At 36.0% G+C, this 22,178-nt stretch overlaps 1 protein-coding gene and 1 pseudogene across 2 annotated transcripts in view; both read left to right on the top strand.

Annotated features, from left to right (window-relative positions):
* Positions 1-18,281, top strand: part of LOC130860869 (kelch-like protein 20) — a 41,337-nt pseudogene extending 23,056 nt beyond the window's left edge.
* Positions 18,183-22,178, top strand: part of GRIA4 (glutamate ionotropic receptor AMPA type subunit 4) — a 459,094-nt gene continuing 455,098 nt past the window's right edge. Inside the window, exons 1-3 of one of the 2 annotated variants that reach the window (XM_057750477.1) lie at positions 18,183-18,509; positions 19,010-19,181; positions 20,377-20,535. In XM_057750477.1, coding sequence (XP_057606460.1) covers positions 19,094-19,181; positions 20,377-20,535 — 247 coding nt within the window. In that variant the 5' untranslated portion in view covers positions 18,183-18,509; positions 19,010-19,093. The remainder of the gene's footprint in view (positions 18,510-19,009; positions 19,182-20,376; positions 20,536-22,178) is intronic. The other variant, XM_057750476.1, reaches the window with a different exon arrangement.

The following is a 22,178-nucleotide window of genomic DNA, read 5'->3' as shown; positions in this document are numbered from 1 at the left end:
AGGGGCCAGCCATTCCTACCAGATAAGCCAAAATAGCCAGTCCACTACAGCAGAAGGGCCAACACAGCCCACATAGAGGTCACATTTAGAACATATACCTCTGGTGACCAGAAGGGAGTATGCTTCAGGGCCCCAAAGGATATTTTCTACAGAAAGCCACTTCTCCAAGTTTGGGAAAAGTAACCAACCTACCATATATAGAAATAAAAACAGAGAATTAGGCAAAATGAGACAACAAAGGGATATGTTCCAAATGAAGACACAAAATAAAACCTAAGAAGAACTAAGTGAAGTCAGATAAGAAATCTACTTGAAATAGAGTTCAAGGTAAGGATTGTAAAGATGATCAAGAACTTGAGATAAGAGGAACAAAATGAGAAGTTAGACATTTCTAACAAAGAGAAATTCTAAAGAAGAATCACATAGAGCTGAAGAGTAAAATAATTGAAAAAAATAGACTAGAAGGAATCGACAAAAGATTAGATGACACAGATGAATGAATCAACAAATTGGAAGAAAAATTAGTGAAAATCACTGAAGTTGAATAGAAAAAAATATTTTTAAAATGACAACAGTTTAAGAGACCACTGAGACAACATCAAGAGTACTAACATTCACATTTTAGAGGTCCTAGAAAGAGAAAAGAGAGAGAAGAGGCAGAGAACACAGTTGAAGACATAAGAACTGAAAATTTCCCTAATTGAGAAAGAAAACAGACATCCAGGTCAAGGAAGCACAGACGGTCCCTAACAGGATCAACCCAAATAGGAACACACCAAGATACATTGTAATTGAAATGCAAAAATTAAAGATAAAGAGAATATTAAAAGCACCCTGCAAAGAGCAACAAGTTATGTACAAGGGAACTCCCATAAGGTTATTAGCTGATATATCAGCAGAATCTCTGCAGACCAGTAAGGAGTAGCATGATATATTCAAAGTGATGAAAGAGAAAAACCTACAAGCAATATTATACCAGACAAGGCTCTCATTCAAATTTGATGGAGAGATCAAAGGTTTATAGACAAGAAAAATCTAAGAATTCAGCAACACAAATCCATCTTTACAAGAAATGGTAAAGGAAATTCCCTAAATTAAAAAGAAAAGGCAACAACTAGCAATACTATAATTACAAAAAGAAAAGTCTCATTGGTAAAGGCAAATATAGAATAAAGATAGTAAGTCAATAATTTATAAAGCTAGTAGGAAGGTTAAAAGACAAATGCAATAAATCACCTATAACAACAACAAGCAGTTAAGGGATATGCAAAAAAAAAGTCATATAAAACATGATATCAAAAAGAGTAACTATGGCAGAAGAGTAGTGAAAATGCAGGGTTCTTAAAATGCACCTGAAATTATGAGTTCAGCAACTTAAAATAATTACATATATATATAGATTTCTGTATATAAACTTCATGGTAACTGCAAATCAAAAATCTATAATAGACATCCCCATGTAACCAAGTACAATGAACAGAGAAAAGGAAAAGAGAAAAAAAAGTGGAAGAGGGACAGAAAGTGTGTCCCTGGTGGGGAGCTGAAGGAGAGGAGAGGTTTCTGCATTCAGGGAAAGCCTTCTCACTGGAGGGGAGATCAGCAGAGACAGAGGGGAAATTCAGGGGCCCAGAGGAGAGTGCAGCAACCAGTCTGTGACAGGCAGGACAGAGTGAGACCTACACAGATGGTCCATGCCACAGCCCTGCATTTCCCAGCCTGAAATGTGTGTCCACTGGTGCAGATGGGGACTGGATGCTGGAACACTGGATTTGGAGAGGAGACCTGGGGAGAGGACTGCTGTTGGCTGCACGGAGACAGCCTGAGGGAACAAGAGTGAGGAGCTCTGCAAATTTGAATGCTCCTGGAAGAAGCCTGGAACACCATAGAAGTGAAGCACCATTGTTGAGTGACATGCAAAGGGCAGGTCTGTCATTACAGCCATTCTCCCCATGCCCCAGACCCCCCTCAGCAGGCACTAGGAGGGGGTCCTTCTGGAGTAGCTTTGCACACTTCAGTCAGTTGCTGCCTCGTCCCCCCATCCCCGGGCAAGCATATGCATCCCAGTTGGTTGCCACCTCCTCCCCCTCTCACCTGGGCAGGAAGCATGTGCCTGTGGATGGCCCACATGCAGAGGTGGAGGTGAAATCAAAACTGAATCCCAGGGGCTGTGGAACTAAGGATGAAGAGCTGAAATCTCTCCTTGCAGCTGTACAACCTGCAGATTAAAATCCTGCAACACACTTTGTAAATTCAGTGCCTGAAGAACATCTGAATGGACAATGAGTGCTCCCACAACTAAGATGGGTCTAGCTTTAGCAGTTGTGGACTCTGTGGGCATATATATGTGGGAGTTGGGTCAGGTTAGAGTCTGAGCTGCCCCTGTAGTAGTACCCACTGTGGACACAGATCCATGATTACTGCAATCCTGGGACCTCACTTCTATGGATCTACACTGGTGAGAACACCAGGGCCAATTGTCATCAGCATACCTACAGTTAAGGTGGGGCCAAGAGCAGTGCCAACAGCAAAGTAACTTGTGAGCTCACACAATGGGTGAAAGGTGACACAACAGAGCACATTCACTGGTGAACAGCTCCAGAAGAGGAATACTCAGTGGCTTCTCTCCTAGTGGGAGTGCTCCAATCCCAACTACCTTGCACTACAGATCAGAAACACAGCTAAGAAACAGATTTGGGGCTTCTATTCCAACATCTATGGAACAGATCCCTTCCTAGACAGGGCAGGGACAACCACAGGGCAAAGGGAAGGCCCCACTCAATATCCAGAGCAAGCTCTGGTGACCACAATACCAGTCAAACCCCCAATCAAGGCAATGATGGCACAAGCCACTGGACTAATCTCACCCGCCAGGGGGCAGACACAAGAAGAAAGAGGAACTATGATCCTACAGCCTGCAGTAAGGAGACCAGAAACACAGTAAGTCAGACAAAATGTTCAGTATCCATTTATGATAAAAACTTTCAACAGAGTGAGTATAGAGGGAACATACCTCAGCATAATAGGAGCCATATATGACACACACACAGCTCTCATACTCAACAGTGCAAAGCTGAAAACATTTCCTCTAAGATCAGGAACAAAACAGGAATGCCCACTTTGGCCACATTTATTAAGCATAGTTTTGAAAGTCTTAGCCCCAGCAATCAGAAAAGAAGAAGAAATAAAAAGAATTTAAATTGGAAAGGAGGAAGTAGAACTATCACTTTTTGCACATGAAGTGATATTATACATAGGAAATCCCAAAGACATCACCCAAAAGTTCCTAGAACTTATCAATGAATTCATTGATAAAGCATTAGTATTCAAAATTAATATAACTGCTGCATTTTTACACACTAAAAAGCTATCAGTAATAGAAATTAAGAGGAAAATCTAATTGACAATCACATCAAAAAGAATAAAATGACTGGCAATAAATCTCACTTAGAAGGTAAAAGACCTGTATTAAGAAAACTTTAAGACACTGATAAAAGAAATTGAAAAGGACACAAACAGATGGAAAGGCATACTGTGCTCATGGACTGAAAAAATTAGTATTTTTAAAATCACCATACTTCCCAATGAAATCTTCAGATTTAATGTAATCCTTATCAAAATATCAGTGACATTTTTCACAGAACTAGAACAAATAGCTTTAAAGTTTGTATGGAGACACAAAAAACCCCGAATAGCCAAAACAATCTTGAGAAGGGAGAACAATGCTAGAGATATCATGCTCCCTGACTTCAAACCATACTACAAAACTACAATAATTAAAACAATTTGATACTTGCACAAAAACAGAACTGTAGATCAATGGAACAGAATAGGAGCCCAGAAATGAATCCACACTTATGTGGCAATTAATCTATGATAAAGGGGGCAAGAATATACAACAGGGAAAGACAGCCTCTTCAATACATTTTGTTGGGAAAATTGGACAGCTACATGCAAAATAATCTAAATGGACTACTCTCTGACACCATGCACACAAATCAATTCAAAATGGATTAAAGACTTAAATAAAAGACCTGAAACCATAAAAATGTTAGAAGAAAACACAGGCAGTACACATCTTTATATTGGTCATTGATGTTTTTGATATATCTCTCCAGGCAATGAAAACAGAAATAAAAGTAAACAAATGGGACTATATCAAATTAAAAAGCTTTTGTACAGCAAAAGAAACTGTCAACAAAAAGGAAAGGCCACCTACTGAATGGAGAAGATATTTGTAAACAATATATCCCATGAGGGATTAACATCCAACGTATACAAAGAACTCATACAACTCAACATGAAAATAAAAACCTATTAAAAAATAGGCAGAATACCTTAATAGACATTTTCCCAAATAAGACATACAGATGGCTAAGAGGCATATAAAAAGACAGTCAACATCACTATTCATAAGGGAAATGCAAATCAAAACCACAATGAGATATCACCTCACACCTGGCAGAACTTTTAATATCAAAAAGACCACGAATAACTGGTGTTGGTGAGGCTGTGGAGGAAATGCTTCCCTGGTGCACTGTTGGTGGGAATGTAAATTGGTTCAGCCACTATGGAAAAAAAGTATGAAGATTACTCAAAAAATTAAAAATAAAATTACCATATGATCCAATGGGTATTTATCCAATATAAACACTAACTCAAAAAGATACATACACCCTTTTTTTGTTGCAATATTGTTTATGATAGACAAGATATGGAGGCAGCCTAAGCACCTGTCAATAGATGAATAGATAAATAAGATGTTTTACACACACACACACACACACACACACACATGCACAATGGAATACTACTCAGCCATAAAAAAGAATGAAATCTTGACATTTTCAACAACATGGATGGTCCCAGAGTATATTATGCTTAGTGAAATAATTCAGACAGAAAAAGATAAACACTGAATGATTTCACTTATATGTGAAATTTAAAAAACAATACTATGGAAAAAGCATAACAAAACAGAGACAGACTCATAGATACATGGAACAAACATATGGTAACCAAAGGGAAGGTGTGGTGGGGGAGAAAATAAATAGATGAGGAAGTTTAAAAGGTACAAAATTCCAACTGCAAAATAAATGTCATGGTTATGAAATGTACAGCATAAAGAATACAGTCAATAATCATATAATATCTTTGTATGGTGACAGTTCATAGCTAGGCTTATTATAACTAGATGGTCATTTTGAAATGTATAGAAATATCAAATCACTATGTTATATACCAGGAACTGACATAGTGTTGTAGGTCAATTATACTGCAAAAACAAATTCATAGAATAAAATTAGATTTGTGGTTACCATTGAGGAGGGGAAACTGAATGAAGGCAATCAACAGTACAAGCTTCCAGTTTCAAGATAAATAAGTACTAGGGATGTAATGTACAACATGATAAATATAATTAACACTGCTCTATGTTGTATGTGAAAGTTGCTAAAAGGATAAATCCTAAGAGTTCTCATCAAAAGAAAAAGAATAATTGAATACAAGGTTTCAACACATAGAGTTTAAATAATTAGTGAGTTGGATTGAAAAATAAATACGGTGACTGGATAACATAATACAATAAACTCGTTCCATTTGAATCTGTATACATTTATGGTGTATTTTCAACTTTAAGAGCCATTAAAATCAGTACTAAATCAAACCAAAATTATAACCAGATTTTCAAATGTCTGTATCATAAGGAATGAAAGCAAAATTTCAAAACTAATGAAGCACATTTGATCACACTTCTTTCTCACAAACTATTAGTAAATAAAAACATTCTGTAATATAAAGAACATGATGTTATTAGAATTTATTAACAAATTATAAAAACAATATTTTAGGGGAAAATCAAAAGATTTTCCTATTATGGAAATAAAATGAAATTGAAATATTCTTTATTTCCTACCTTTTAACGTCCATATTGTCATGGTTTATCTAAGAATGGACATAAAGTTTCCCATTAGAAAACATACAATCACTCTTCAACACATTTTTATAGCTTATTTGATGCTCAAATTTTTCTACCAATTTGATATGTCCCTTCTCTGTTTCACCAGGGATTTCACTTAGATACAGATTCTACTCCAGCCAAGATATTCTGCATGCTTTTGTGCTTATTCTAGAAGTATTTGGTTAATTTCATTAAATACATTTTATTTCTTCCAGTTACAAAGGAAGTACAGCCAATTTTTTCCACCAATTGGGTTAATGTCCAAATATATTAAACCAATAATATATTAAATTAATGTCCAAATATATGTTAGGGTGATAATAAATGCAAATTATTTATAAATACCACTAAATATACATTTGAATGTATAATCATTTTTTATAAATTTAAGGATGCAGAAAAACTTGGATACCACTATCATCTCTACAAAATATTAAAAGTCTTTCATAATATACAGGCGTACACAGGATGCCCTATGGTTCCTTTGCCTACCATCTATCTGATCTATATTCTAGCTTTCTTTATGCATATAGAATAAACAACCTAAAAATTGATATAAAACTAATACACAGAAATCTATTGCATTTCTACACAGCAAAGTATTAAAAATAGAATGAAATCCCATTTATAATTACATTAAAAGAATAAAATACCTAGGAGTTAATCTAACTAAGGTGGTAGAAGAACTTTACTCAGAAAATGATAAGACAGTGGCAAAAGAAATTGAAGATGACACAGACCGATGGAAAGATACAGTATGTTCATGGATTGGAAGAATCAATTACTGTTAAAATGACCATATCACCCCAGGCAATCTACAAATCAATGTAATTTCTATCAAAATACCAATGGCATTTTTCACATAAGATCCTAAATACCCAAAGCCAACTTGAGAAAGAAGAACAGAGCTATAGGTATTATGCTTTCTGACTTCAGACAACACTACAAAGCTACAGTAATCAAAACAGCATGGTATTGGCAAAAAAGAAGGAAGAAAAAAAAGACATGTAGGTCAATGAAGCAGGATAGAGAGCCCAGAAATAAACCTGTGCACTTCCACTTGCAATCAATTAATCTATGACAAAGGAGGCAAGAATATACAATGGGGGAAAGATAATCTCTTCAATAAGTGCTGCTGGGAAAACTGGGCAGCTACACATGAAAGAAGGGAATTACAACATTTTCTCATACCATATACAAAAATAAACTCATAATGGTCAAAGACCTAAATGTAAGAGCAGAAACCTTAAAACTCATGGAAGTAAAGATAGGCAGAACACTCTTTGACATCAATCATAGAAATGTTTTTTGGATCTGTTTCCTAAGGCAAAAGAAACAAAAGCAAAATGAAAAATGGGACCTAATTTAACTTAAAAGCTTTTGCACAGCAAAGGAAATGATCAAGAAAACATAAAGACAAAGTACTGAGTGGGAGGAAATATTTGCCAATGATATGACTGTCAAGGGGTTATTATCCAAAGTATATAAACAGTTCATATAACTCAATATCAGAAAAACAAACAACATGATTGAAAACTGGACAGAAAACCCAAAAGATATTTTCCAGAGAAGACATGGAGGTGGCCAACAGGCATATGAAAATATGCTCACCTTCGCTATTCATAAGAGACCTGCAAGTGAAAACTACAATGAGATATCACCTCATACCAGTCAGAATGACTGTTACAAAAAGACCACAAATAGCAAATGTTGGTGAGTATGTGGAGAAAAGAGAATCCTGTACACTGTGGGTGGGAATGTTAATTGGTGTAGCCACTGTGGAAAACAGTGTAGAGGTTTCTCAAAAATACTAAAAACAGAACTACTATATAATTCAGTAATTCTACTCTTGGGTATATATCCAAATAAAATGAAACTCACTGGAAAATATACATGCACCCCAAAACTCATAGCAGTATTATTTCTATAGGCCAAGATACGTAAGCAACCTAAGTGTCCATCAACGAATGAATGAAGAAGATGTGAGATATATATATATATGCAATGGAATATTACTCAGCTTTAAAAAAGAATAAAAAATTGCCATTTGCAACAACATGGATAGACCTAGAAGGTATTAAGCTGAGTGAAATAAGTCAGACAGAGAAAGAAATACTGTATGTTATGACATATGTGGAATCTAAAAAATAAAACAAATGAATTTAACAAAAGAGAAAAAGACTCACAGATATAGAGAAAAAACTAGTGGTTACCAGTGGGAAGAGGGGAGTGGGGGGAGGCAAGATAAGGGTAGGGAATTAGAGGTACAAACTACTATGTATTAAATAAGCACAATGATATATTGTACAGCACTGGGAATATAATCAATATTTTATAAAATTTTAAATGGAGTAAAATTTTCAAAACTATTGAATCACCATGTTGTACACCTGAAATAAAATATAATGTAAATCAACTATACCTCAATAAATAAACAAATAAATTGATGTAAAAATAAAAGCAATACAGACCAATTTAGAAAATTTTAAAAGTACATAGAATATACAAAGAAAATAAAAATACCTATGATCCCACATTCCCCAAATAACCACTAATAGTTTTTTCTTTGATAAACATTTGATTTACATTCAATATTCTGTTATGTATAATGACATATACTTTATAAAATATATTTTTGTGTTCTAATAAAGATACTGAAATAATCAGATTTTAAGAGTTTATCTGGGGATAGCAGTAATCGATCACTTTCATAAATAGCTTATCTATACTTCCTCCGTTGGACTAACAAGTATGCTGGCTGACAAACATTGCACAAGATTATTGTGAATATTCAGGAAACCAGACAAGTTTGTGAGCAGAACCATCTTGAAAGTGAAGTCAGTATGTCTCCATGTTATTTTTGTTAAAAATACTATGCAAAACGTATTCAGTCACAGCCAAGGGTATTTTCAAGGGAAAGTAGTTGGATACCATGTGACTAAATACATACAACTCAATCTTCTTAGGTGATAAAAAAGGAAGAAAAAAAAAACAGAATCAGAAAAAAGTTTAGAACTTAAATGTAATAAACTGGGATGTGTATGATTAATAATGGAGAAGAGGGTAACTCTATTATAGATCATAGATCAGCCATTTGAGTTGTTTCAAGTATCAGATGGTTGTATAAGTAGAGTGAGTACACTTATTTCCCTGTCTTTAGATTTTTTATTTCCTAACCAATCAAGTATTTATATTTATTACACTGGAAGAAATAATGATTATTGATCTAACTTTGCTACCATGGCATTTGTGTTAAATGACTCAGTCAGTACTAATATGTCTACAATATAAGCATGTACATAATTTTTCTTTCATTAATGATACATAAACTTCAGCTTAAGTCAGAGCCATGACAATGATGAAAATTGGTACAAACCAAACACTTGGCTTTTCTCATACATATATGTGATATTTATGGAATTGGATATTTCTTTGAATTCTGCAGTACCATTACTAGCTATGTGACATTGGGCTTGTTATTTAAACACTCTATGCTTTAATTTTCTCATCTCTAAAACAATGCTAGTAGGACCTAAATCAAAAGATTGTTTTAGGAACTAAAAATTACTGTCTTATATCATAGTAGTTGCCTAACAAAGAACAATTATAGCCATCAGTATTAAACTGTCCAAAGTCAAATTAAATTTTAAAATATTAAACACATACTTTGTGAATTTGTCCATGTAGTTGTTTAAACTGGAAAATACAATATAATATTCACTTTTTAAATATGAAATATCACTTTGGAGGAGTTTGATTATCCAAGTAATTTCATCAATTCTCCATCAACTGCCTGTATATGAATCAAGTTAAACAAACAAATTGTGACTTCACTATTAAAAGAAATACAGCAATATTTGTTAATAAAGAAGGTAGAGGAAAAATGTATGGCTCAATACCCCATTTTGTATCACTTGCCAAGTTGTTTACAAAATAGTTATTTAATGTCTACATATGCCAAGCTCTTCGGAGTCTGGCTTTAATCAAACTTCCGAGTGCTGCTGGCTACTAATCCCTACCATGATTTCCACCTCTGGGCTACTCATTGATCCTAATGCCCACCCAATTCTTTCCTCTGTCTGCAATGCTCCTCCATATCTCAACAAATGATAACCTTCCAGTTTTTTGTAATCATGCTCAAATACTAAGTTTCCCATGATACTTTACTTGATGATTCTTATCCTTGAATAGGTATTAAGATGTGGAGCTAGTGCTAGGGTAGGGGTAGATTCATCTTTAATATAAAATAATTCCTGCCTTGAAGAAGATCAATCACATCAAGTTTCTACCACTAATGTAAGGTTTACCACATATTTTTTTGTACTCACTTGGATATGTGTGTTTATATATGCGTGTTTATATTTAGGATCCTTTAATTTTAAGGGACAAATGTCATAATGGCTAAAACACTTTTTCATTCCTTCATGATACCATGATCCATAGTAAATGTTATATAAATAAGTGGTTAATAAATGAGTGAATTAGTCTTACTTGGTGAGCCCTTTCAATTACAGTGACTCCAGAGAGGAAGGAGCAGCATAAAACAAGGAAAGTAATCTTTTTTGGTGTAATGAGGATTCAGTGGTTTTGAAAGAGATAATTTATCAGCATTAAAATCATGCACAATGTCAATCAGTTTCATGCAGAGACCATGTGAGGTAGATAGATGAAAAGAAGATTAATCAAGCAACTGCTATAGGGCAAGATTAGTGTGCTGATTTCAAGCAAGTTTGACAGATAGATTAAAAAGGTACAGTAATGCACTCTATGAGGCACTAGGGTATTGTTCCTATTGCTGGAACGTGATTGCATCAAACAATATGAAAATTAAAAAGTATCAGTTTAGTTAGGGGAAAATATATATATATTGAAAAATCTAGGCCCCGTCAAGAAATGATTTAGCTAATAAACATAAATTTATCAAATTGTTGATATCAATCTGGATAATGCACCAGCCTCTTATAGGACAGAATGCCATAAACAATGTCATCCATTTACACTAATGTCTGTAGAATTCAGTGTCTTCCAGGCATGCAGATAATCAATAATAGTATATACGGGTTTTCAGTAATCACCAGTGGGTGAAAACAAAAATATAGTATAAAAATTAAATTGTTTTGGAAAACTTAAATTCAGGTGTATATCATAAGTAAATGTATTTTACTTGATTGTTAGAACCAGGTTTCTCATGGTTGGAGAGAAATTATGAATTGGTTTCCTAACATTATATAAAGAAGACTGGTGAGACCATCTTTTTTTAAACTCATTATTGTAATGTCATAGATTTAACATTGATATGTTATAATATTTTGCAGACTTTTTTGATATCTAAGCAAGATAAGAAAGAAGGGAAGCTAGAATGAACACTGCAGTGCTGGATTTGAGGTGGATAAATCAGTAAGAACTCATATTCAGCTTAATACATATATAGATGGACAGCTAGAGAAATAATTTTTGATACGTATGTATTCATAGGTTAGTATACAAGCTCTATCCTACATGAAAACCTGGAAGCAATGACAACCCACTAACAACGAGCAAACCCATTGTCCAGGTTTTGGTTTTTAAATATCATTCTCCAGTAAGAGGACACAGGACTTCTTGAAGAAATGTACCATACTAAGGCCACAACAGAAAATATACAAGATGATCCTGGATTATCTTGTAATTACAATAAGCATGGAAGTGTTCAAAAAACAAAAGGATGGAGGCGTAATAGTAGCTCCAAATGTCCAAAGCTGGACTAATTTAAGCAACAAAATAATTAGTAAATAATTTAGTATTGGATTATAACACAAAGTACAAAATAAATATAAGTCCATACTGAATATAAACAAATGATTAAATTAAAAATGAGGAAAGAAGAGACAGATCTTCCTTACAAAATTCCAAGTAATATACGTAGATATGTTCTCATTCTAGAGAGTGAGCCATACTTCATGGCTCACTTCTATGGAATATATTATGGAATGCAAAAATTGTAAATTTACAGTGGAGAAACTTTGCAAACACACTTTAACCAACTGATGAAGGTAATCACTAGTGATGTCAATGGGAATAGCATGGAACCCCCGGTATGATGTGATAAGAAGGGCACTTCAACTCTATGGTATTCTTACCCAAAATCCATAACTTCAATTAGCATGAGAAAATCATCAGACAAATCCAAACTGGGGTACATTCTACAAAACTCTTGATTAGAACTCATCCAACTGTCAAGGTCATGAAAAACAAAGATGATGAAACTGTTGCAGAATAAAAGAGACCCAAAGAGATATGACAACTAAATGCAATGAAGTATTCTCAATTGGATTCCGGAACAGCGGAAAACACTAATGGAAAAACTGGTAAAATCCAAATAAAGTCTGAAGTGTAATTAACAGTAACATGCTACTGTCCACTTCTTAGTTTTGATCAATGTGCCAGAGTAATGTAAAGTAACATTAAAGAAAACTGAAATTAGGTGAGGGGTATAGGGAAACTCTCTGTAGTATCTCTCCAACTCTTCTGTAAATCAAATATTATGCAAAAATGAAAAGTTTATGTTAAAAAATTATGAGTTGGTTACCTAACATCTTATGAAGGAACCTGATGAGGCTTCTATCTATTTTCAAAATTACCACCATGATGCCATGGATTTAACAGTGATGTGTTGTAACATATTGCAAGCATTATTCCTTTTCATATCTAAATTTTCACATCTTTAGCCAATGGAAAGATCTTCCAATTGGCTGCTGAAAACTCTTGACATGAACTCAGTAATTACAATAGCTTCATTTCTTTTTGTTATGACACAATGTTCCAAGTGCATTTTGTACAGTTCCTTCCATAAACCTGGAATGAGTCATTTCCCTAGACCTGGAATGTCTTTTAGTAGGGTATAGTATTAGATACTACAAAATATGTACAAGAAGTGCTGATTTTTAATAGGCTGGTCATTATTTCTAAGCCTTTAGTATATAGATCTAGAAAATGCATATTTCTGAAAATATAAAATAAAGCATTAATCCATACTGTAACTTCCAATTCAAATTCAAAACTACCAGGTTTTTTACTTACCCTAATTGATCTTAGACATGTATCACCTTTCTCTAATGCTTTTTCCAACAATACCAGCATAATAATTCATGGTTTTATGCAACTATATATACACAATATTCTCAGAACAGCAATATAAATACTAGCATCAACAATAGGATTAGTGAAAGCAGTGTAAATTGTTGTTTGCCATTATTTTTGTCTTTAGGAGATATCCCACTACAGAGCATGCCAGAAGTATCTGCTTTTAAATAAATTAAGATAATGCAATTTTGAGTACCTACGGAAGATTTATTGCTTCTTTCTCCTCACCCTGATTTTCTATCCCTAGAGGAACTACTTCTTTGAGATAAATGCTAGTGCGCACACACTTGTCTCTACCTTCCTTTTTCTCACGTAATATATCCTTGAGATAACTGCACAGTGGTATATAGAGGCAATTCTATTTCACTGAATAACTCATAGCATCCCAATGTTTAGATATACCATAGCTTACAAGATAGTCTCCTCCCAAAGAACATTTGGGTTGTTTAGAGTTTTGCTATGATAAATAGTATTATAATACATAGCTTTGTACATGCAACTTTTATAATTCTGCTAGTGTATATTTGGGATAGAAACCTAAAAGTATGACTTCAGGTAAATTTGACTGTTAGTAGCTTTGTTCACACAATCATTTTTCACCTAGACTATTTCTACAGCTTTCAAATTTCTCTTCCTGCCTCCAGTCTCATTGTATAGCATTTACTACATATTTCAAGATTTTGGATTTAAAATGTAAATCTGATCTTTTTATCCCTTTGCTGATAACCTTTTATTTTCTCTATCTCTATGAGATTCAGACAAAACTACTGCATGAAACAGTTCATAACCATCCCTTGCTTTGCTTTCCAACCTTACTTCCAGAAACTTCTCCCAATACAACATTAAGTCCAGGTATACCAAACTTATAGTATTTTAGAGAAAGTCATATTCCCACTCATGTCTTGCACATAATTTTTTCTCTCTACCTAATCCATAAAACACATCCATAAAAATTCAGTTCAAATTCTCTTTCTTTTTGAGTTCTTCCTGGATTCCCTCAAAATCAAAATTAGACTTCTTATTTTGCTCACATGGTACTCTGTGCCTCCCTCTATTGGAAACTTGATCACATTTTTGGCAACTCTTTATTAATAAAAACTGACTATGATGTACCAGAACTGCACTGAAAGTTTACATATATTCCATCAGAATAGAAAGGTTAAGCAATGTATCCAGGCTCATGTAGCCAAGACACCAAGGGCCTACAATCTGAACCCACTTATTTTACTCTAAAAGCCTGAGGTCTTTGAAGTAGATAGACCATACTGCTTTCTTAAATATTGTGGATTCTTCCAGTTTACTTTTTATCTTACAGACCCCTCTTTGCACCTTAAACTCATTAACACAGCAGATTTTAATGAGGACAACATGGTCTCTGAAAACAGACAGACCTGAGTTTTCTCCCATGCTCTTGGTTTCATCAGTTACTAAGAATAAAATGTGTAAAAATTTTAACCTTTACGTAGGTTTCCTAATCAATTTAATGATACCTAATTTTTCCCTAGATTAAATGATATATGTAAGGCCTTAGCAAAATAGTGAGTGTTCATAAATGTGAGGAATCTTCCAGTAATAGCCAGAATTTTGTTTTGTTCACCATTATATCTGAAGCATTAAGATATTGTAGATGCTCAATATATAACTATTTGAGTGTGAATAATTTGATTAAAAAAAAACTCTTTCCCAGCAAATTTGCCCTTTCTCCTAAGCTTCTTTTCCCATTTGAAGGTCTCACCAACCTGTTGATTACCGCAGCTTCCTTTTAGAACACTCAGGTTTCAAACTTGAGATTACCTTTGATCTTAACTCTTAAATATACACCATGCCCATGACTCCCCACCAGGTGATGAGTGTGCCCTGTCAGTTGTATCTCAGCAATACCTCTCCTTTCTTCCTTATCCTGTTTCTTTGCTACGATTCTACTCCAGATCTTTGTCACATCTCATTGGATTTTCTGAAAGGGCAGTCTATAAATTAGTCTCAGCTCCTGCCTTTCCTGGTTTACATCACCAAACCACCTTACTACCACCAACGTTCCCCTTCTGTATATATACATACCAGACACCTCCTCACAGAATAAGGTTCAATATCCCAAGTACTTCGTTCAATATGCTCCATTAATGGTCTAACCTGAGTTTCTGTTCTTATCATCCTCTATGACTCCAAGTATGTACCCCAGAACAGCTCTGCAGCCTGTGCTGATGGTATCATCAGGCCCTTGGACACCATTTTTCTCCTTAGAGATCTATACCTCTCAATCAATATCTATCTCTTCTCACTGAAAATTCTCCACAAAGCCTTCCCTGATAGACTCCATGTGCTATTTCTCCTCACCTCCTTGATGGTGATTCATTGACTCTATGGGGTCACATTCTGCCATACCATGTGAATATTTTGAGTATGAGGTTGTGGCATGTTCATCTGTGGGTCGTGCACAGCATCAGGGCCTTTCCCATAGCAAAACTGCTCTAATGCTGCCTGAATTGACTTCATAGGATCAGAGATTTGGGTAACTATAAGAAATTTTAGAAATCTTCTGGTATGATACCCTCTTTTAATATATTAGTAAACTGTATCTCAGAAAACTGAAAATATTTACTTAGAAAAACACAAAAGCAATAAAATCAAATACACGTATCTTTCGTTTTCTCAGCTAGTAATAACCCTTTGAATTTTTTGCAATGATATAGCAGGATCTTTTACCTCTGTCTTTACAAATGCTCCAAAGAGAGGCTCAAGTAATCGTTTTCTATATATAAATCCATACTTGGGATAATAGGAAGTGTATCACAAGTCATATTTATAAAAATTGTTTGGAGGACCAGAAACTCAAGATTAAAAGTGCAGGTGTTAGCTCTACCATTTCTAGCTACATTTGTATTCTTCACTGTCTTCACTTCGTCTTCAGCACTGTTGATTATCATTTTTATCATATATGAATGCCCCAGCCTCCACTTGCCTTCCTTCCCAGCCAAGTCTAAAACTCTTTCCCTTTTGGTACATCTTAAAGATGGGCATGACATGAGGATATAGCTATAAGTAGATTAGAGAGAGAGAGAGATCGTACAGAGAAACATAATTTACATTCATAAAGTAAAATGGAGGTTTTAATTAACTGGAAAAATAGAAGTTAAAAACATAGATTACTATTTTGGAAAAATATAGTCATGTCATCTGTGGTCATGTTAGCCAAGGTGTCATTATGTGTCATTATGTTGGTTAGATGAAAAATAAAAGTTGTCCTGCACTATACTGATGTTGGCATTACATCATATGAAAACACAAACTTTTCAATTTTGAGAAGAACAAAAGTTAATAATTGCCTCTGTGCATTAGGGAAAGCTAGACTATTTGCCCAACTAGGTGATGAATTTAATGATTTGGTGGGTTTTGAAATTTTAATTTCCGTTAAATTCAACTTGAATTTTTCATGGCCTATTTTATTATCTTCTTATAAGAGAAACAGAATAATATTACTACAGCTTGTTTTTAAATTGACAGAAAAGACAAAAAGGAAAACATTTCAAATCCCACTTGATTCGCAAGACTAAAGCCTTATAAACTAAAATGACAAATGTATGATTTGTGACATCCAATTACTCACAACTAAGGTTTGTTTTTTTTTTTTTTTGTCATAACAATCCATGGTGAAATGTAACAGAAAAATGGATGACAACAACAACAAAAAGATGTGATTTTAAAAGGAAAATTCAGAACTTAGAGAAGCACTCTGAAGTAAAGCACTCTGAAGTTCTAGCAAGGATTATTAAATGTCATCCTCAAACTCCAAACACAGGCGGTTGGTGATGTCTAATGAAAGGAGACTAGAAGGAGTAAAGGTAGTGCATATTTCAAGAAGTTTTTACCAGATGGGCCACATTGATCAATTCTTTCTCCTCTTTTCCCAAATGTTACATCAGATAAACCAGATAAACATAGGCACTTGCTATATTCTTTTGTAAAATGTAAGGGAATACAGTATTTTAGGTGTAGAAGACAATAATATATTAAATGAAGGTATCATACCAGAAGATTTCTAAAATGTCTGACAGTTAATCCTTAAAGAGAATCTCTCCCTGTAATTATTTGTCAGAAGCTTGGCTTTAGCTGATGTGACCCAGCCTTCCAGGCTCTAAAATAATAGGATTCAACCAATGGCATGCAAAGAACTGTAAAAATTTTAAATGCTTTTTCTCTCACAGTTTAATGGAATTAGGGGATTGGAAGTACTATCTAGGTCAGGAGACCTCAAACCACACAGAGAAAATCAGAAACCTTCCATTCACTGCTACTACAATCACTATCTCTGGGTGTGGTACAGACTCCATCCAATACAGCCAAGTGAAATGAAGTCTTAAAGGTGACCCTTGGAGAGACAATGACACCATTGTTCTAAAACTTTCTAGGATAATTAATTTTCTTCTACCCATTTAAAATGACTACTGACCTCATCCATGCAGTGCTTAAGTATTCCTGGAGTGACATGGAGTAGAGTGAGTATTCTGGAGCTCCAGCTAAGAAAAGATGTGCGTGAAAAATACCCTATTTTTCTATCAGGCACAAACACCAACTTGTGCCCACTGCCCCAAGCACTACCCTTCCCATTTTTCTTCATCAGCCGTTGATCTATGTTCTTCCTACTCCTGAAGCCCAGCACAGAGGAAAAGTGTCACCTGAAAAGGCGATTGGAAAGAAAGGACACTTTAATTACCTTTCCTACTCCTTGTTCCATGCCTTTCAAAGAACAGCATAGAGGCCCTATTCAGTTTTCACCTCTCAGTCACTTCCCCACCCTGTTCATCACCCTACTTTGTTATTTAAATTAACTTTTTCTTCCTTCCTCTCTTTGCTAGAATGTTTCGACATCTGTGTCTCTTCTCCAGTCTGACCTCCATCAATTCTTTCCTCCTTGGTCCCAACCTCTTAGATCTGCCTGCGGCTGCCCTTCGCACCCTTTTCTCATCCTCTCTCTTCCTGAGCCCCTTCATCTCATCCATTCCGGTCTCAGGCTCTCCAGATTCCCGGGCCGTTTGCTGGTGAGAAATCTTTGCTGCAGCGAGGACCGGAGTCCCCCGCGCGCAGCCCAGTGGCAGAAGAGGGCGAGGCTGAGAGAAAGGCTGAGCTGAACGAGAGGGAGGCAGCCGGTGCTCCCCGTAAGGCTGCAAGAATGCTGCAGGAGGCAGGGGGCACGGGGAAGTACTAACTCCCCGCGGCCCTATTCGGGGCTTGAGGACCTGGCCCGCGGGTGAATTTCCTGCCAAGTGCAGCCGCGAAGCAGAAGAGCCTGGAAAGCAAAGAGAGGGACGCTGGGGGTGCCCATCCCCAGAGTAGGACCCACTGAGAACGCGGGAAGAAGAGAGGCGGGAGTGGTGAAAAGGAAAAACCTGTCTCCAGATTGGCTCAGGAGCATCGGAGAGATAGAGGCTCTCGGGTGAGCAACCAAGGGATGAAGCCTGCCGGGTGATGGGCGAGGGGAGTGCGAAGGGAGTGCTGCGCGCTCGCGGAGCGGGCGCGAGGCTCCGCGCTGGTGTAGGCTTTTAGGTGGCTCTTGGCGGACTGGAGCAGCAGAGCGCGTGCGGCTGTCGCGGCGCCAGTGTGTGTCTGTGTGTGTGTGTCTGTGTCTGTGTGTGTGTGTGTGTGTGTGTAGGTGAGAAAGCGAGGGCCGAGTGCGAGTGCGAGAGCTAGGCACAGATAGAGCGCATGTCTCATCCTTACGAGCAGCCACTAGCCGCTCCACCACCATCTTTTGCATGTGCAACATTTGCAGCCGGACAGAAAACCTCTCCAGGGCTATGGAGGCTGCGGGAAAAATCTGGCAGATCGGGATGGGTTGCTAAAGGGAAACAGTCATAACCTTAAACCACCCAAACATCTCTCTTTTTTCTGGGTTTTTTTTTTTTTTTTTTTTTTTTCCATTGTTTTTGATTTTAGCGCCATAGTCCTCAATGCCTCTCTGAACAGCCTTTAGGAAGAGTGCGAGAGAGAGAGTGCGCGCCAGGGAGAGGAGAAAAGAAGATGAGGATTATTTGCAGACAGATTGTCTTGTTATTTTCTGGATTTTGGGGACTCGCCATGGGAGCCTTTCCAAGCAGCGTGCAAATAGGTAAGCTCTGCTCGGGTGGGGTATGTATGAGGGTGGCTGTAGCAGATATCCGAAAGTGAGTTAAATGAGTTGCTGTTAGGCAATATAGGGGGACCTTCGGCGGCTCCTTGCCCCTCTGCCTCTCTTTTCCTTTCTCCCCTTTATAAAAAGACTGCCTCTTTGGTGCAGGTTCAGTTGGAACAGCACAGAGCTGCCCACCCATCCGTCCTCAGTCTATACTCGTATTTCCACCTTTGGCCCACGTCGCTTAAGTAGGATTGCGATAAGTTAGGAAAAAACCTCCGTGGGGTTCGATTGCATTTTATCTGATACTTCTTTTCATTTCTTTCTCTAGAGCATGAAGGGATGTAGAGTTTATTTAAACAAAACAAAGCAAAACACCCCCCCCCCCCACCCACTTCTTACCGTGCTGTACGCAGCAGCTTTCGCTATTACAGAAAGCCACTGGGCAAAAAAGCATTTACACCCGCACCTCCTTGCCTTTGCTTGCTACCAGTTAACCGATTCCAAAGTTAGATCCCTTTCCCGGAACCTTTTTTTTCTTTTGTTTTCCTCATGAATCTTTTGCCCTTAATCTTCCCTCTCCACTCTATTTCCAGGGACCGTATCCGTCCTTGGCTTTTCTTGCTAGTCTCTCCTGTCTTTTAATGGGACGCAGCTATTGAATTTCTTCCAACTAAGCCCAGCCTCAGACTGCATCATTTCTCGTAGACAGTGCACAAAACGGTGCTAATTAGACTGAGTCCAAGAGCTGCATAAAAACAAAGTTTATGTCTCCTTTCTGATTTCCCTCTAACCTACACGTCACCACATCCCTTCATTTCTGTATTTTAATGCAAATTATCTTTTCTGTCCATCTGCAAGCATCTTAGAAACGCCCAGAGCTGGCTTCTGTAGCAGTGTGCTGGGAATCCTGGGGAGGGCAAGAAGAGAGAAAGGAAAACACACTAAATGGTCTGTCTCAGAGGTCACTGTGATCAAGACAAATTGGGACAGGAAAAAGCTGAGCTGTCCTAAAGACTAAAATACTAAGCATACACCTTAGGGACAAAGGACAGTCTTCCAAGATGTGGCAAGGATAGCTCCTTAATTGTATGTGTTGGTAAATGGCAGTGGATTTGACAGTTTTTGGGGTGGATATAATAACAGTTACAAGAGGAAACATTGAATGTGCTTTTTCTGCTGTTTTTAATAGGTGGTCTCTTCATCCGAAACACAGATCAGGAATACACTGCTTTTCGATTAGCAATTTTTCTTCATAACACCAGCCCCAATGCGTCAGAAGCTCCTTTTAATTTGGTACCTCATGTGGACAACATTGAGACAGCCAACAGTTTTGCTGTAACAAATGCTTGTAAGTAAAACATAAGTTGTGGATAAATGAGAAGAGAATTAAAATAGGGCAATAGAGTCCTCTTCCTCTAGATTATTATTAGTATTATATCATCATCATTATGTTTTTTAGAAAGACATTCAAGATCTCCACAGTTTGCTGGTTACAGAGCAAATCAGAGTTAAAAACAAGATTTAGTTTCAGGGATATTTAGCTGGTCTTTCTTTCTCTTCCTTACTTCCTTCCTCCCTCCCTCCCTTCTTCCTTTCATGCTTCTTTGCTTTTTCTTGAAATTAATTGAAGTTACTTTCTCTTTTAACATTTCAGTATTATTCCTACAACTGGAATGTCAAGTTAGTGAAAATTGTACTCAATCTAGTTTTTGATTTTTGTTCCTTTGGTTTTTATTTGCTTTTCACTTGAGTAAGCATATGTCTTGCTTTTAAAGAAGACACATGCCTTCTTACACTGGTAAAAGCAATGGAAGGTTTGCTAGCAGTGAGAAAGAGGGGAGCGGTGGTGTGGAGGTTATATTTTCTAGTCGGTTGGTTGATGCTGCAGATGATCTGGTGATGTCACTTGAGACTGCCCTGCTCTTATATTCTGGGTTATAAATGTCTCTTGCTATCAGGTAATGCATATATCCTGTGGATATAACTCCATGAATCCTTAGCTTGGTGGCAAATCATGTTAGTCTCCAATACACTGAATTCACAAACCAACCCAGCTGGATCTATTATCTTACACAATGAGATTGAGATTTGGTGACCTTACCTAATGCTATAATTAAATAGAGCTCCCCAACCAAACTACTGTATAACAATATAAAAAATATAATCAACTATGTATTAATTTTTAAAAAATCACTGAAATATGATCAGTCAATAGAGCATTTAGATTGCATTTTCACTCTTGAGGGAAATACATGTTTCACATACCTCCTTGTTTTTACATGCTAATTTACTACTGGTTAAAATTTATATGTTAAGATAATGGTTATAGATTATGGAAGACATAAAGGAATAGTTTCTATATAAAATTTTGCATAACAGTAGTAAAATATTCAATCTGCATTGTGTAATATTTTTATTATATCAAGTTGAGTATATTTTAATTTTGAAAGTCCTCTTTCTGAGTATAAGAAAGTGTATGCTAAACAAAATAGTGAAATTGAAAACAATGAGTTTTTATATGTTAAGGGGATATCAGTTTCATTAATTATTTTAATTCATATATTTGCCATTAATTCATTTAACAAATAACATAATCACAATTCCTTAATTTTTGGCATCTAGTTATTACTTTATTTTAGAACTCGGTTTCATAAGGAGGTTAAAGCACTGGGCTTTTTATTTTTTAACTGCTACAATTGTATTAATTTGTAGGAATGCTCTAATTCCTTTGAGTACTACCTAATTTAAAAAATCATTTGTTGTATTTAGTAATAAAATCAATATTCACTATAAAGATAATTATATGGGAGTTATTTTTAAGCAGAAATGAACATAAATTAGAGCAAAGTTTGTGGACAGTCATTTTTAAAAATGTCTTAAGTTATTAACTTTTGTTCCAAGTTTTAATAGAGATGTCAATGTTTCAAATAGTTCTAGGTATAAAATATTTTCCTTACTTCATGAACATTATCTGTTGATTTAAATATCTTT

The sequence above is a fragment of the Hippopotamus amphibius genome, chromosome 9 (assembly GCF_030028045.1).
Source record: "Hippopotamus amphibius kiboko isolate mHipAmp2 chromosome 9, mHipAmp2.hap2, whole genome shotgun sequence".
Lineage (NCBI taxonomy): Eukaryota > Metazoa > Chordata > Mammalia > Artiodactyla > Hippopotamidae > Hippopotamus > Hippopotamus amphibius.
This window is presented reverse-complemented; position numbering and strand designations above follow the sequence as displayed.